Raw genomic sequence first — 14,751 nt, forward strand, 5'->3', positions numbered from 1 at the left:
TTCGACATCAACACGGAATCTGAAACGCCACCACTCAAACACACCAAATAACCAGATTTAAACAAGCTCCAGGAAATAAAAGTTGCTTTGCTGATCCTGCAAACACTTCATAAGGTTCAAGCCTTAAGATGTCAAGAAGGTGGATTTAAATTACACCTAACATTAAACGCAACATTATTAGTGGCTCACATTAATCCTGCTATTTGTTTTAAAAGTGGAGATTATCTCCGTGGAAACAAGTGATTTGACATCAATTCACATTGCTAAGCTGGCATCTTCACTGAGTTTAGGAGGTTAATCATCTGAAGCCGCAAAATGATACACCAATACCAAAGAACACATCCCACTAAATTACCCATCATTATAAACAGTTCTTGGTGTGAGAGATAAAAACGAAAGAATGCATACACTAAATTACTTTGTGGAGCTTTCAAACATTTATCTCAGTATAGCATCTAAATGCATCATCAGAGCACTTTCACTTCTCATGATTTGTAAAACACACTCTACTCACTTTTTTGAAAAATATTTTTATTCTCCTCCTTTTTCACATTTTCTCTCAAATTTACACCCAACAATAAACAATAATCAGTAACGAATGAAATGTCAATCCCCATATCAATAACAATAATCCCATCCTCCCACCAAACCCCAAAACATTAGCCCGCATGTTAACATGAACAAATAACAAAAAGGAATCAGAAATCACCCATAGTCACCATTAACACACACAGTTCCCCTCCCCCCACACACCTCCTCATGTTAGATGTAATCCAATTCTCGAAAATGCATAATGAATAACGCCCATGAATTTTGGAACCTCTCCATCCTTTCCCCCAGTTCAAATTTGACCTTCGAGTGTTAAGAATTCCAGCAGGTAATTCCCGCCACGCCACAGGGTGGAGAGGTTGATCTCCATCCCAACAGGGATCTGCCTTCAGGTGATCAACGACATCTGCCTTTGGGCTACAACATCTGCCTCCATACCCGTTTCCAACCCCGGCTGGTCCGACAACCCGATTATGGCCTCCTGAAGGCCAGGGTCCAGTTTCAGTTTCACCACTTGAGAGATTACCCTAAACACCTCCTTCCAGTAATCCTCCAGCTTTGGACAGGACCAAAACATATGAACGTGGTTTGCCTCCACCACCAACCCCCCCCTCCCCCTCCCTTTCTGACAAAGTCTCGAACCTGCATGTATCTAAATACTTCCCCTTGCTCCAGCCCATATTTCGCTCCCAGCTCCTTCTCCCCTGCAAACCGACCCCCAAGAAACAAATCTTTTAGTGTCCTAATTCCTTTCTCCTCCCATCTCCGAAAATTTCCATCCCACTTTCCTGGCTCAAATCTATGGTTCCCCGAATCAACATTTCCCTTGACCCTGCCCCCAACCCGAAGTGCTGGCGAAACTGCCTACAAATTCTCAACGAAGCTATTACTACCGAAATTCCTGAGTATTTTCCCGGGGCTGTCGGGAGTGGCGCTGTTGCTAGCGTCTTCAATCCAGACCCCCTACACAAACTCGTCTCCATTCTGACCCACTGGGGGTCAACCCCTCTGACCCAGCACCGTACCTTCTCCACATTCGTGGCCCAGATATAATGCAACAGGTTCAGTAGACCCAAACCCCCTGGCTGCCTTCCTCTCTATAGTAGCACCTTTCTAATTCTGGCCACCATCCCTCCCCATCTCAACGAGGTAATCATCCCTTCAATCTCTCTAAAAAATGCCTTTGGCAGGAAAATCAGCAAGCATTGGAAAATAAACAGAAATCGCAGCAACACCATCATTTTAACCGCCTGTACCCCACCCGCCAGTGACAGAGAGAGACCATCCCACCACTGGATCAGCTTTCACCCTCCCCATCAAACTAGAAATGTTGTACCTATGGAGCCCCCCCAATCGCGAGCAATCTGCACCCCTAGGTATCTAAAGTGAGTTCCTGCCCTACGGAATGGCAGCCCCCTCCCCCCCGGCCGAGACACCACAAAATATTCACTCGTCTCGATTTATTTGTACCCGAGAAAGACTCAAACACCCAAAGCAGCTCCAGTATTCCTCCTATTGACACACTCGGTTCCGACACGCATGACAGCAAGTCATTGGCATATAATGACACCCCATGCTCTATCCCCCTCCCCTCACTATCCCTTTCCATATTCCGAACTTCTTAACGCGATGGTCAATGGCCCAATCGCGAGCGCAAACAGCAGGGGGGACATAGGACATCTCTGCCTAGTCCCACGGTGGAGAGTAAAGTATTCTGAGCTGATACTATTTGTGTGGACACTCGCCCTCGGCTCCTCAGACAGTAGCTTTACCCAGTCCACGAATCTTGGTCCAATCCCAAACCACTCCAGAACTGCAATCAAGAACCCCCATTCTACCCGGTCAAACGCTTTCTCGGCGTCCAATGCCACAACCACCTGTGTTTCCTTCCCCTCCGCCGGTGCCATAATCACGGTCAATACGCTCCTAATGTTCGAAAAGAGCTGCCTCCCTCTCTCAAACCCCGTCTGATCTTCACCTATCACCTCCGGGGGCACTCCTCCTGCCTACCAGCACCTTCGCCAATATCTTTGCATCCACGTTTAAAAGTGATATGGGCCTCCACGACCCACCACACACTACTCAAACAACAAATTGAACACAGCGAATTTGGAAGTCAAAAATTGCCGATCGTGTCTAGACACAACTAAATAATCCGAGTTATTCTGTTTATAATAGTACTTAATTTAAAAAGCAATACCTTTTTAGTTTCTAACTGGACCTCCTCTTGGCAACATTGTCTGCAGTGTGGGTCCAGCAGGTTGAGACTGAACTGTCCCAGGAGGTCACAAGAGCTGCAGAGCAAGTTACTGGAAAAACCAAGTTCACGGCAGGCTTCCGATGACAGATCTGCACCACACATAGATACCTGAAAATATGGACACACACGTACTATCAATCAACTGGAAATCGAAAGATATCAATTAGTATTTGTAATTTGCCTTCCTAACAGCATGGTGGATATAGACTCCAACAGTTCAAGAGGATGGTTCATCAACACCTGTTCAAGGTCGATTGGAGGTGGTTAATAAATGCTGGCCAAGCCAGCGATGCACCCATCCCAGAAAATAAAAAAACTGAGAGATTACACACCTGAATTAAATTGATAAAACTAAAAAGAGAGATCAGCAAAAGTGACCCTCAACAACTTCTAGGTTTGAGCTGACATGAGACAAACAATGTCCACGCCAAAGAGAGCTGAACCATTGTTCTTCAACATTCCCATCGTCAAATCCCTCCTCCTCCAACTACATTCATGGGGTCACAATCAGAAATTCAACTGACCCACCTCCATAAATGCCATGTTGACTAGAGAAAATCAAGAGGTTGTATAATCTGCGATGAGTGGTTTACCTTCGGATTCCTTAAAGCGATGTTACTACAGGCCAAAATCCAGAATGTGATGAAATGCTCACAGCATGCGGGTTATTGCAGCTGGAATAACATGCCACTTCATCCTGGACAAAGCAGTCTCGATTAGCACTCCATCCACCATTAAGAAAATGGTCTTTATTCTAAATTATATTATGGTTGCCAGAGGTAAACATTGACACATGGTACATCGACAAACTGTGATTGATTACAGTGTGGAACAAGGGGCCAAGCAAAGCAAATACATGAGCAAGAGCAGCATAGGGCGTCGTGAATAGTGTTCTTACAGGGAACAGATCAGTCCGAGGGGGAGTCGTTGAGGAGTCTTGCAGCTGTGGGGAAGAAGCTGTTCCTATGGCTGGATGTGCGGGTCTTCAGACTAAAGCCACTCCTTGTAACTTACCAAAGGAGTTACATCCAATCCCAAACTCAGAAATCCTACGGTGCTGAAGGAGGCCTGTCGGCCCATCGAGTCTGTACTGACCGTCCAAAAGAAAACCCCATCTAGGCCCACCCGCACCCTATCCTTGATCGCACCTAATCTTTGGACACCTAGGGCAATTTAGGGTGGCCAATCTACCTAACCTGCTCATCTTTGGACGGTGTGAGGAAACCGGAGCACCCGGAGGAAACCCACACAGATTCGCGGATAACGTGCATACTCCACCCGGACAGTCAGGCAAGGTCGGAATCAAACCGGAGTCCCTTGCGCTGTGAGGCAGCAGTGCTAACCACTGTGCCACCCTAAAGAACATTACACGCAAGTTCAAAACCACAATAGGTACTTCAAAAACCCTACGAGCGTCAACACACTGATTAGGAGGGAATGGTCATCACAATTGATCCGGGACAATTTTTGTTTTACACAACTGTATGCTTGAAAATCCCGATAGTGCTTTTGTTCCCCATGCAAAGACGGAGATCCTTCCAAATTTATATTGTACTTTGTCCCAACAGTGGGGAATTAGTTGGTACGCCATAAACTTTTACAGGACAGGCAAAATAAACCCTGCAAGGATAAAAAATAGATGGTTCATCCAAAATGTATATATGCAGACATGCTAAAGCCAGCCATTTAAGATGCACGTTTGTATTCTGCAATAGTGAGGAACAGCGAGATTCACATGCTACAGAATTTTTAAACGGCTGACAGTTTTGTGACAAGTCCAATTAGAAGCGACAGGGTCACCAGGTGACAAGTGAATTTTCAGAACTGTCATTATTGGAGAAAATAGAGAGATTTATGACCAACCACAGCTACAATGATTGGAAACTTTCTCAAACATAAATGATTCTGAGACACTTGGTGGAAAAATCAGAAATAAATGCTCCCAAGCAGTAACAGTTGGCAGCTTTGTGGTTATGATGGTGTGGGAGGGAGTTCCAGATATTATGACTTGTATTGACATATCGTAGTTTCTCAACAGCACTGAAAGGCCTCAAAAGGATTGAGCTGCCCCAATCTGCCTCTGTAACTAAGGATTTTACAAACTAGGATACTAAAACAATGCTTCAGAAAGATGAAATGTATTTTTTGGACATACAATATTTATAAAAAGCTTTGTCATTACTTCATTATCTGCAAAGCACTTTAGGATGTCGTGAGGTTATGACAGTGCTATACAAATGCAAGTCTTTTGTCTTGATTAGAGAATGAAAGCTAGTAATCCAAGAACGGCAGCCGCAGGTTAGTTAGTTAATGCTCAAAGCTGCAGTCAGTTTAGGCGATGGCAGAAGACTGCAATTAAAATTCTATATCTGCATTATCCTTGTTCAACCAAGCCCCCAGATTTCAGAGAGAACGAAAGGGATTTCAAAATAACAAAGATTGAAACCAAAACTGTATTTAAATAGGACTAAATGATGGGCCTCATTATGCATTGGCACAAGTTCAGCTCATTTTCAGTGCTTTGCTCAGTCCACAAAACTTCGCTCCACATTCTTCAGTAACTTGTTATAGCAGTCAAATATGAGTGCTCACTGCTTTCTTGAAATGGGCAATGTGATAAAAATTGCCCCAACACTCAAGAAGCAATCATTGCAAATCAAAAGTACAACTGAACTTTCCCTCAAAAGGTAGCACGGATGAAACTGGGGTAGAACAGTCAATTTCAACTTCTCAATGGTAAACCTCCAAACGTGCTGACCTATCTGAACACCCTTTTCCATCTTGGACGGATCTATCTGCTTTCTTTTCAATAAATGATTCCTTCACCCCAACTTTCTCCTGAAGGCGGGAGGTTCCATGGCCACCAGCAGCGCTCCAACAGTTCAGCCTTTTCAACGAGAACAAAAATAATCTGGAAAAATGCAGCCGGTCAGGCAGCATCTGTGGGGAAAAACAGGAGGTAACGTTTCAAGTTGCTGACCTTTCATCAGTTCTGATGAAAGATCACTGAACTGCAATGTTCATTCTGTTTCTCTCCACAGGTGCTGTCTGACCTGCTGATATTTTTCTTTTTGTTTTTAGCATCTGCCGCATTTTGCTTTTGTATTAGAGTCTTTTTGAGAGATTCAAATCACAAGCCAAAATGCTAATTATGTATGTAAATGTCATTAAAACTGAACAGCATTCTGCTCTCACTCAACATTCACATGTACAAATGTTCCAAAAGGTTTAGTGGATAGTTACCAAGAGTGAGAGTCCTGGCTGACTGCCCCATATTTCTTCGCCAGGGATGCTGCAAAATCAAATATAGTGTTCTAGCGCAGTGACTGGGATTAGTTAACACAGACGAGGAACTGGGGCAGAGATGTTGTGGTTTGTATATTATTGGTGCAAAGCGGTTTTGTCAACAAACAACAAAGCAAACCAACATCCCCTTAAGGACAGTGTCGCATTCTGCTTCAGTCTGTTTGCATAAACGCATCCAATTTACATTCAAAGTTTAGCACTAGAGTGAAGCAGTTTCAGATTTGTGCCAATGCTAAACTAGAGGAATATGAATGCACTTGTACTTTAACTAAATGTGCGATTGGAACACGTCTTTTAAAAGGCAGTCAATCCCATATTTCACATCCTGCACAATCTGTTCTTAAGTAATCAATGAACTCAGTACTTTACCATGCCCTCAGGATGTCTGAAAGTACTATTCAACAACATTCACATTTATACTGCACCTTTAAGATAGTAAGTTGTCCCAGAGGAGCAATATAATAGCAAGTTAACTACTTCAGAAATAATGTTAAAAGAATAGGAAGTAGGTAAAATAGAAAGAGCAGTTTTTAAACTCTTGACAAACTTTGGCCATGTACAAAACTGCCTTTGAACTGTTGGTGAGTGGCCGAGAAAACAATTTAGCCACCAATGTTTCCTTCTCTCTCAGTGAGACAGTGACCTGCCAAAAAATGGAGCAGTATGACTCTGGTTGGAAACCATGTAAAACCCCACAGGTGGTATGCACCGGAGAATCTTGTTTTTAGAGGCTCATGGGATGTGGGTGTCGCTGGCTTGGCCAGCATTTACTGCCCAACCCTAATTGCCCTTGGTGGCGTTGAGCTGTCTTCTTGAACTGTCGCAGTCCACGTTTCATAGGAACACCCACAGTGTTGTTGGGATGAGAGTTCCAGTATTTTGAAACAGCAGTGAAGAAACAGCGATATATTTCCAAGTCAGGATGGTGCACGACTTGGGATTGGATTTGTTTATTGTCACGTGTGCGGAGGTACAATGAAAAGTATTTTCTGCGTGCAGCTCAAACAGATCATTTAGGACATGAAAATAAAAGAAAATACAAAATAGGGCAACACAAGGTACACAAAGTAAATACAGACACCGGCATCGGGTGGAGCATACTGGAGTGTAGTATTTATCAGGTCAATCCATAAGAGGGTTGTTTAGGAGTCTGGTAACAGTGGGGAAGAAGTTGTTTTTTGAATTTGTTTGTGTGTGTTCTCAGACTTTTGTATCTCCTGCCCAATGGAAGAAGTTGGAAGAGTGAGTAAGCCGGGTGGGAGGGGTCTTTGATTATGCTGCCTGCTTTCCCAAGGCAGCGGAAGGTGTAGATTGAAGGTGAGTCAATGGATGGCAGTTGGGTTTGTGTGATGGACTGGACAGATGTAGGGGAACTTGCAGGTGGTGCAGTTTCCATGCATCTGCTGTGCCAGTCCTTCCAGGTGGTGGAGGTCACAGGTTTGTAAGGTGCTGTTGAAGGAGCCTTGGTGAGTTGCTGCAGTGCATCTTGTAGGTGGTGCAAACTGCTGCCACTTTGTGTCAGTGGTGGGAAGAGAGCCAATCAAGGGGATTGCTTGGTCTTGGATGGTGTGGAGATTCTTGACTGTTATTGGAGTTGCCCTCATCTATCACACTACTGACTTGTGATTTGGGGGAACAGCTGCCAGAGTTGGGCAGTTGCTCACAACAGGCATGAAATGTCAACATACACTGAATATAATGTCTTACGGCAGGTGTCGAGCGGCCCCTCAGAATCGTTACAGTGCAGGAGGCCATTCGGCCCATTGAATCTGCACCAACCCTCCAAACAAGCACCCCATGAAGGCCCACTCCCCCTCCCATCCCTGCAACCACATCTAACCTTCAAATATGAAAGGGAATCATAGCACAGCCAATCCACCTAATTTGCACATCGATGGACTGAGAGCGGAAACCAGAGCACCCAGAGGAAACTCACACAGACATGGGGAGAACATGCAAAATCCACAGTCACCCAAGATCAGAATTGAGCCTGGGACCCTGGCGCTGAGAGGCAGCAGTGCTAATTGTGCCACCCCATGTCATGTTTCGAACAAACAAAACTGTATTTTATGTCATGTTAAATTGTAACTATTTAATGCACTTCTACAAATTTTATGAATAAGGTATATTTTTGGAAAAAAATTGTCAGACATAATTGCACCACATGTTTTTTTTTAAATAAAAAATAAGGGAAAAAGAAATACGAAGTCCAAATTGAGAAAACTGAAGAAAAACAAGGAAAAGCTTGATATTTTACAACAAAAGCAGTATCAGGTCAAAATCTCTGGTGTATTGTGTCTAGCAGAGCATGAACTGTGCTGGCTCAGAAATATAAAGTACAATGTCAAAATCTGAACACAAAACAAATTTGAGGGTAGAGGACAGCAAGAATATGCAGGAAAACATGACACTTAATGGTAATAACATGACTGAATCTCCCACTATCAACATCCTGGGGGTTACCATTGACCAGAAATTGAACTAGACTAGCCACATAAATACTGTGGCTACCAGAGCAGGTCAGAGGCTAGGAATCTTGTAGCGAGTAACTCATGTCCTGACCCCCCAAAACCTGTCCACCATCTACAAGGCATAACTCAGGAGTCTGATGTAATACTCTTGACCCCCCCCCCCGGATGAGTGCAGCTTCAAAAACACTCAAGCCGTTTGACAACATCCAGAAAAAAGCAGCCTGCTTGATTGCTATCCCTTCCACATTCAATCGCTCCGCCGCTGATGAACAGTGGCAGCCGTGTGTACCATTTACAAGAAGCACTGCAAGAACTCACCAAGGTTCATCAGCACCTTCCAAACCCACAACCATTACCATCTAGAAGGACAAGAGCAGCAGATACCTGGGCACACCATTACCTGGAGGTTCCCCTCCAAGTCACTCACCACTCTGACTTGGAAATATATCGCCGTTCCTTCACTGTCACTGGGGCAAAATCCTAGAACTCCCTCCCTAACAGCCAGTGGATGTACCTATGCCTCAAGGACTGCAGTGATTCAAAAAAGGCAGCTCACCACCACCTTCTGAAGGGAAACTAGGAAGGGGCAGTAAATGCTGGCCGAGCCAGAATTGCCTACATTCCATAAATTAATAAGAAAAATAACGCATTTGTAGAATGGGCTTGCAGTTGGGAAATTAACTTAAATATGTATGAGCTACTACATTTTGGTAGGAAGAATGAACAGGCCAGTCATTGGAACACAACTGTGTAAATTGGGCAGATGAGCAGAGGGATTTAGGGGTACGGATATCAAATTATTAAAAGTAGGCTAAATAAGCCCATTAAAAAAGGTACATTGGAGTAGAATTGAAAAGCAGAGAAATGTCAGTTGGTATAGAGTCTTGGTGAGACCACATTTGGTCTCGGATGAACGCTTCCAATCTCCTGATTATCAAAAAAAGATCAAGGCACTGGAGAGAAATGCTAGAACTCAGAGGTAATACTTAGCAGGGAAGGTGAAGCAGTCTGGGATTTTCCCCCCAGAAAAGACGATGCTCATTTAAGGATTTAAAATAAGCACAAGCTCCACAAGCAAAAGGTAGGACAAACAAACCCAGAGCTCCCTGCAAGAAAAAAACAGCACAGGGCATATGACAGATTGATAAGACAAGTGAGAACCAGGCTGAATATAGTAAGTTCAGAGGGAAGTCAAAGGAGGAAAAAAAAAAGAGCATGAAACAGAGAGGTTATGTGAAGAGTCTGGAAGCCTATACAAAAAGGATTCCAAAAGCTTTCTATTGGTTTTTAAGGAGTGGGGCCAAGGAGGGATTTATTTATTTTTTATTCATTCATGGGACATGGGTATCGCAGGCTGGGCCAGCATTTATTACCAATCCCTAATTGCCCTTGAGGGGGCAGTTAAAAGTCAACCACATTGCTATGGGTCTGGAGTCACACGTAGGCCAGACCATGCAAGGATGGCAGATTTCCTTCCCGAAAGGACATCAGTGAACCAGATGTTTTTTTACGGCAATAGTTTTATGGTCATTAGACTTTAAATTCCAGATTTTTATTTAATTCACATTTCACCATCTGCAGTGGTGGGAATTGGACCTGGATCCCCAGAGCATTACTCTGGGTCTCTGATTTACTAGTCCAGCAACAATACCACTATTCCACCACCTCCCCTGGGTTTGGAGGCAAAACGCAAGAGCATGGCCAAGGCAAGAAATGTACACTGTAACTGTACATGGCAATGGTGAGACCACACCTGGAGTAATGTGCACAGTTTTAGTCCCCGTATTTGAGGAAGGATGTAGTTGCATTAGAAGCAGTTTAGAGGAGGTTCACTAGATTGATTCCAGAGATGATTGGTTTGTCTTATGAAGGGGATTAGCAGTTTAGGCCTGTACTCTCTCAACTTTAGAAAAATATGAGGACATCTAATTGAGGTGTACAAGATGATAAACAGTACGGACAAAGTAGACGTATAGTGGATGTTTCCTCTTGTGGAACAAGCGAGGGGGGTCATAATTTTAGGATAAGAGGTAATAATAATCTTTGTTGGCACAAGTAGGCTTACATTAACACTGCAATGAAGTTACTGTGAAAAGCAGCAAAGAACAAAGAAAAGTACAGCACAGGAACAGGCCCTTCGGCCCTCCAAGTCCGTGCCGACCATGCTGCCCGACTAAACTACAATCTTCTACACTTCCTGGGTCCGTATCCCTCTATTCCCATCCTATTCATGTATTTGTCAAGATGCCCCTTAAATGTCACTATCGTCCCCGTTTCAACCACCTCCTCCGGCAGCGAGTTCCAGGCACCCACTACCCTCTGTGGAAAAAATTGCCTCGTACATCTACTCTAAACCTTGCCCCTCTCACCTTAAACCTATGCCCCCTAGTAATTGACCCCTCTACCCTGGGGAAAAGCCTCTGACTATCCACTCTGTCTATGCCCCTCATAATGTTGTAGACCTCCTATCAGGTCACCCCTCAACCTCCGTTGTTCCAGTGAGAACAAACCGAGTTTATTCAACCGCTCCTCATAGCTAATGCCCTCCATACCAGGCAACATTCTGGTAAATCTCTTCTGCACCCTCTCTAAAGCCTCCACATCCTTTTGGTAGTGTGGCGACCAGAATTGAACACCATACTCCAAGTGTGGCCTAACTAAGGTTCGAAACAGCTGCAACATGACTTGCCAATTCTTATACTCAATGCCCCGGCCAATGAAGGCAAGCATGCCGTATGCCTTCTTGACTACCTTCTCCACCTGTGTTGCCCCTTTCAGTGACCTGTGGACCTGTACTCCTAGATCTCTTTGACTTTCAATACTCTTGAGGGTTCTACCATTCACTGTATATTCCCTACCTGCATTAGACCTTCCAAAATGCATTACCTCACATTTGTCCGGATTAAACTCCATCTGCCATCTCTCCACCCAAGTCTCCAAACAATCTAAATCCTGCTGTATCCTCTGACAGTCCTCATTGGTATCCGCAATTCCACCAACCTTTGTGTCGTCTGCAAACTTACTAATCAGACCAGTTACATTTTCCTCCAAATCATTTATATATACTACAAAAAGCAACGGTCGCAGCACTGATCCCTGCGGAACACCACGAGTCACAGCACTCCAATTAGAAAAGCATTCTTCCATTGCTACTCTCTGCCTTCTATGACCTAGCCAGTTCTGTATCCACCTTGCCAGCTCACCCCTGATCCCGTGTGATTTCACCTTTTGTACTAGTCTACCATGATGGACCTTGTCAAAGGCCTTACTGAAGTCCATATAGACAACATCCACTGCCCTACCTGCATCAAACATCTTTGTGACCTCTTCGAAAAACTCGATCAAGTTAGTGAGACACGACCTCCTCTTCACATAACCATGCTGCCTCTCACTAATACGTCCATTTGCGAGTAGATCCTGTCTCAAAGAATTCTCTCCAGTAATTTCCCTACCACTGACGTAAGGCTCACCAGCCTGTCGTTCCTGGATTATCCTTGCTACCCTTCTTAAACAAAGGAACAACATTGGCTATTCTCCAGTCCTCCGGGACATCACCTGAAGACAGCGAGGATCCAAAGATTTCTGTCAAGGCCTCAGCAATTTCCTCTCTAGCTTCCTTCAGTATTCTCGGGTAGATCCCATCAGGCCCTGAGGACTTATCTACCGTAATATTTTTCAAGACGCCCAACACCTCGTCTTTTTGGATCTCAATGTGACCCAGGTTATCTACACACCCTTCTCCAGACTCAACATCTACCAATTCCTTCTCTTTGGTGAATACTGATACAAAGTATTCATTTAGCACCTCGCCCATTTCCTCTGGCTCCACACATAGATTCCCTTGTCGATCCTTCAGTGGGCCAACCCTTTCCCTGGCTACACTCTTGCTTTTTATGTACGTGTAAAAAGCCTTGGGATTTTCCTTAACCCTATTTGCCAATGACCTTTCGTTTCAGACGTTTTAGTTGCTGTGAAATGAAGAGTCTAAAGTTCTTGTCCCTTTTCACCAAACACCATTTATTTCACTTCCGCAGCCTCTGCACAAAACTCTTAACACACCACCTGACAGAGGCCACCTGAAGCCCCTTTACATATCAGTGTCAATTAATGGATACTTAACATAAATGAGAAAACTATTCCATTATTTAACATTCATGACCCCTTCTCGCCCTCCTGACTCCTTGCTTAAGTTCCTTCCTACTTTCCTTATATTCCACAGAGGCTTTGTCTGTTCCCAGCCTTTTAGCCCTGACAAATGGCTCCTTTTTCTTTTCGATGAGGCCTACAATATCTCTCGTTATCCTAGGTTCCCGAAAATTGCCGTATTTATCCTTCTTCCTCACAGGAACATGCCGGTCCTGAATTTCTTTCAACTGACACTTGAAAGCCTCCCACATGTCAGATGTTGATTTACCCTCAAACATCTGCCCTCAATCAAGGTTCTTCAGTTCCCGCCTAATATTGTTATAATTAGCCTTCCCCCAATTTTGCACATTCACCCTAGGACCACTCTTGTCCACCAGCACTTTAAAACTTACTGAATTGTGGTCACTGTTCCCAAAATGCTCCCCTACTGAAACTTCTACCACCTGGCCGGGCTCATTCCCCAATACCAGGTCCAGTACAGCCCCTTCCCTGGTTGGACTGTCTAAATATTGTTTTAAGAAGCCCTCCTTACAAATTCTGCCCCATCTAAGCCCCTGGCACTAAGTGAGTCCCAGTCAATATTGGGGAAGTTGAAGTCTCCCATCACAACAACCCTGTTGTTTTTACTCTTTTCCAAAATCTGTCTACCTATCTGCTCCTCTATCTCCCGCTGGCTGTTGGGAGGCCTGTAGTAAACCCCCAACATTGTGACTGCACCCTTCTTATTCCTGATCTCTACCCATATAGCCTCACTGCCCTCTCAAGGTGTCCTCCCATAGTACAGCTGTGATATTCTCCCTAACCAGTAGCGCAACTCCACCACCCCTTTTACATCCCCCTCTATCCCGCCTGAAACATCTAAATCCTGGAACGTTTAGCTGCCAATCCTGTCCTTCCCTCAACCAGGTCTCTGTAATGGCAACAACATCATAGTTCCAAGTACTAATTCAAGCTCTAAGTTCATCTCCCTTACCCGTAATAATTCTTACAATAAAACATATGCACTTCAGGCCACCAGACCCACTGTGTTCAGCAACTTCTCCCTGTCTGCTCTGCCTCAGAGCCATATTGGCCCTATTCCCTATTTCTCCCTCAATGCTCTCACCTTCTGACCCATTGCTCCCATGCCCATCCCCCTGCCATACTAGTTTAAACCCTCCCGTGTGACACTAGCAAACCTCGCGGCCAGGATATTTATGCCTTTCCAGTTTAGATGCAACCCGTTCTTCTTATATATGTCACACCTGCCCCGGAAGAGCTCCCAGTGGTCCAGATAACGGAAACCCTCCCTGCTACGCTAGCTGTTTAGCCACGTGTTTAGCTGCTCTATCTTCCTATTTCTAGCCTCACTGGCACGTGGCACAGGGAGTAATTCCGAGATTACAACCCTAGGGGTCCTGTCTTTTAACTTTCTGCCTATCTCCGAACTCCTGCTGCAGGACCTCATGCCCCTTCCCGCCTATGTCGTTAGTACCAATATGTACAACGACCTCTGCCTGTTTGCCCTCCGCCTTCAGGATGCCAGCTATCCATTCGGAGACATCCTGGACCCTGGCACTAGGGAGGCAACATACCATCCTGGATTCTCTTTCACGTCCACAGAAGCGCCTATCTGTGCCCCTGACTATAGAGTCCCCTATGACTATTGCTCTTCTGCGCTTTGACCCTCACTTCTGAACATCAGAGCCAACCATGGTGCCACTGCTCTGGCTGCTGCTGTTTTCCCCGATAGGCCACCCCCCCCGGACAGTATCCAAAGGGGTATACCTGTTCGAGAGGGGGACAACCACAGGGGATTCCTGCACTGACTGCCTGCCCTTTCTGGTGGTCACCCATTTCTCTGCCTGCACCTTGCGAGTGACCACGTTTATATAACTGCTATCTATGACACTTTCTGCCACCTGCACGCTCCGAAGTGCATCCAACTGCTGCTCCAACTGAACCATGCGCTATTTGAGGAGCTCCAGTTGGGTGCACTTTCTGTAGATGAAGCCATCCGGGACGCTGGAAGCCTCCCGG

At 44.9% G+C, this 14,751-nt stretch overlaps 1 protein-coding gene across 1 annotated transcript in view; it reads right to left on the reverse strand.

The window, feature by feature from the left end:
• Positions 1 to 14,751, reverse strand: part of selenof (selenoprotein F) — an 86,657-nt gene that overhangs the window by 70,262 nt on the left and 1,644 nt on the right. Inside the window, exon 2 of the mRNA XM_072510444.1 lies at positions 2,750 to 2,917. Within this exon, the coding sequence (XP_072366545.1) occupies positions 2,750 to 2,917 (168 nt within the window). The remainder of the gene's footprint in view (positions 1 to 2,749; positions 2,918 to 14,751) is intronic.

Source organism: Scyliorhinus torazame, chromosome 7, assembly GCF_047496885.1.
Source record: "Scyliorhinus torazame isolate Kashiwa2021f chromosome 7, sScyTor2.1, whole genome shotgun sequence".
NCBI lineage: Eukaryota > Metazoa > Chordata > Chondrichthyes > Carcharhiniformes > Scyliorhinidae > Scyliorhinus > Scyliorhinus torazame.